Here is a 1,136-nt window from a genome sequence, read left to right as displayed (position 1 = left end):
AGAAAATGATGAATGATAAAGCATTGGTCCGCCATCTTGCAGCCTGCGAAACTATGGGCTCGGCTACGACGATCTGCAGTGACAAGACAGGAACCTTGACAACCAATCACATGACTGTGGTGAAAGCTTGCATCTGTGGAAATATCAGTGAATTATCTAATCCAAGTGATGCTTCTAGTATCTTCTCTCAGCTTCCACAAAAGGTGTCTAATATCCTTATGCAGTCCATATTTAATAATACTGGAGGAGAAATCGTAACCAACCAACAAAGAAAGATAGAAATACTAGGAACACCAACTGAGACTGCTATATTGGAATTTGGCTTATCTCTAGGCGGTGATTTTATAGCAGAGCGTGAAGCAGTTAAGCTTATTAAAGTTGAACCTTTCAATTCAGCGAAAAAGAGAATGGGAGTAGTGATTCAACTTCCTCAAGGGGGATACAGAGCCCACTGTAAAGGTGCCTCTGAAATAGTTCTGGCTTCATGTGACAAGGTTTTAGATGCTGCAGGTAATGTTGTTCCCCTTGATGATGCAACAGCCAATCATCTCAGGGATACAATTGAAAGTTTTGCTAAAGAAGCTCTGAGGACACTTTGCCTAGCCTATATGGAGGTTGAAGATGATTTCTCAGCTAATCAACAAATCCCTTCTGATGGGTACACATGTATTGGAATTGTAGGCATTAAGGATCCTGTCAGACCCGGTGTCAAGGAGTCGGTGGCTGTTTGTCGATCCGCTGGAATTGCAGTGAGAATGGTTACCGGAGATAACATTAATACAGCAAAGGCTATTGCCCGAGAATGTGGTATTCTTACAGATGATGGCATAGCTATAGAGGGTCCAGAGTTTAGGGAAAAAAGTCTAGAACAAATGATGGAATTAATTCCAAGGATACAGGTCTCCTAGCTTTTAGATATTGTTTTACTGTTGCAATTGTGCATATAACTGGTTAGCGATTCTGAGCTGAATCTCTCTATTTAATAGGTGATGGCTAGATCTTCACCACTGGACAAACATACACTTGTGAGGCACCTGCGTACTTTGTTCAGTGAGGTCGTTGCTGTGACTGGTGATGGCACAAATGATGCTCCAGCGCTTCATGAGGCAGATATTGGACTTGCAATGGGAATTGCA

At 42.2% G+C, this 1,136-nt stretch overlaps 1 protein-coding gene across 1 annotated transcript; it reads left to right on the top strand.

Annotated features, from left to right (window-relative positions):
* Positions 1-6: 6 nt before the first annotated feature.
* On the top strand, positions 7-1,133 carry LOC110107546 (calcium-transporting ATPase 10, plasma membrane-type-like; the record flags this gene model as incomplete). The annotated part of the gene is made up of 2 exons (XM_020837818.1): positions 7-899; positions 987-1,133. Coding segments are annotated over exons 1-2 (1,038 nt in total), but the record flags the coding sequence as incomplete, so codon positions are not given.
* Positions 1,134-1,136: the final 3 nt, after the last annotated feature.

This window comes from Dendrobium catenatum, unplaced genomic scaffold, assembly GCF_001605985.2.
Source record: "Dendrobium catenatum unplaced genomic scaffold, ASM160598v2 original_scaffold_12382, whole genome shotgun sequence".
In the NCBI taxonomy this organism is placed as follows: Eukaryota; Viridiplantae; Streptophyta; class Magnoliopsida; order Asparagales; family Orchidaceae; genus Dendrobium; species Dendrobium catenatum.
The sequence above is the reverse complement of the archived record's forward strand: the minus strand, read 5'-3'. Positions and strand labels throughout refer to the sequence as shown.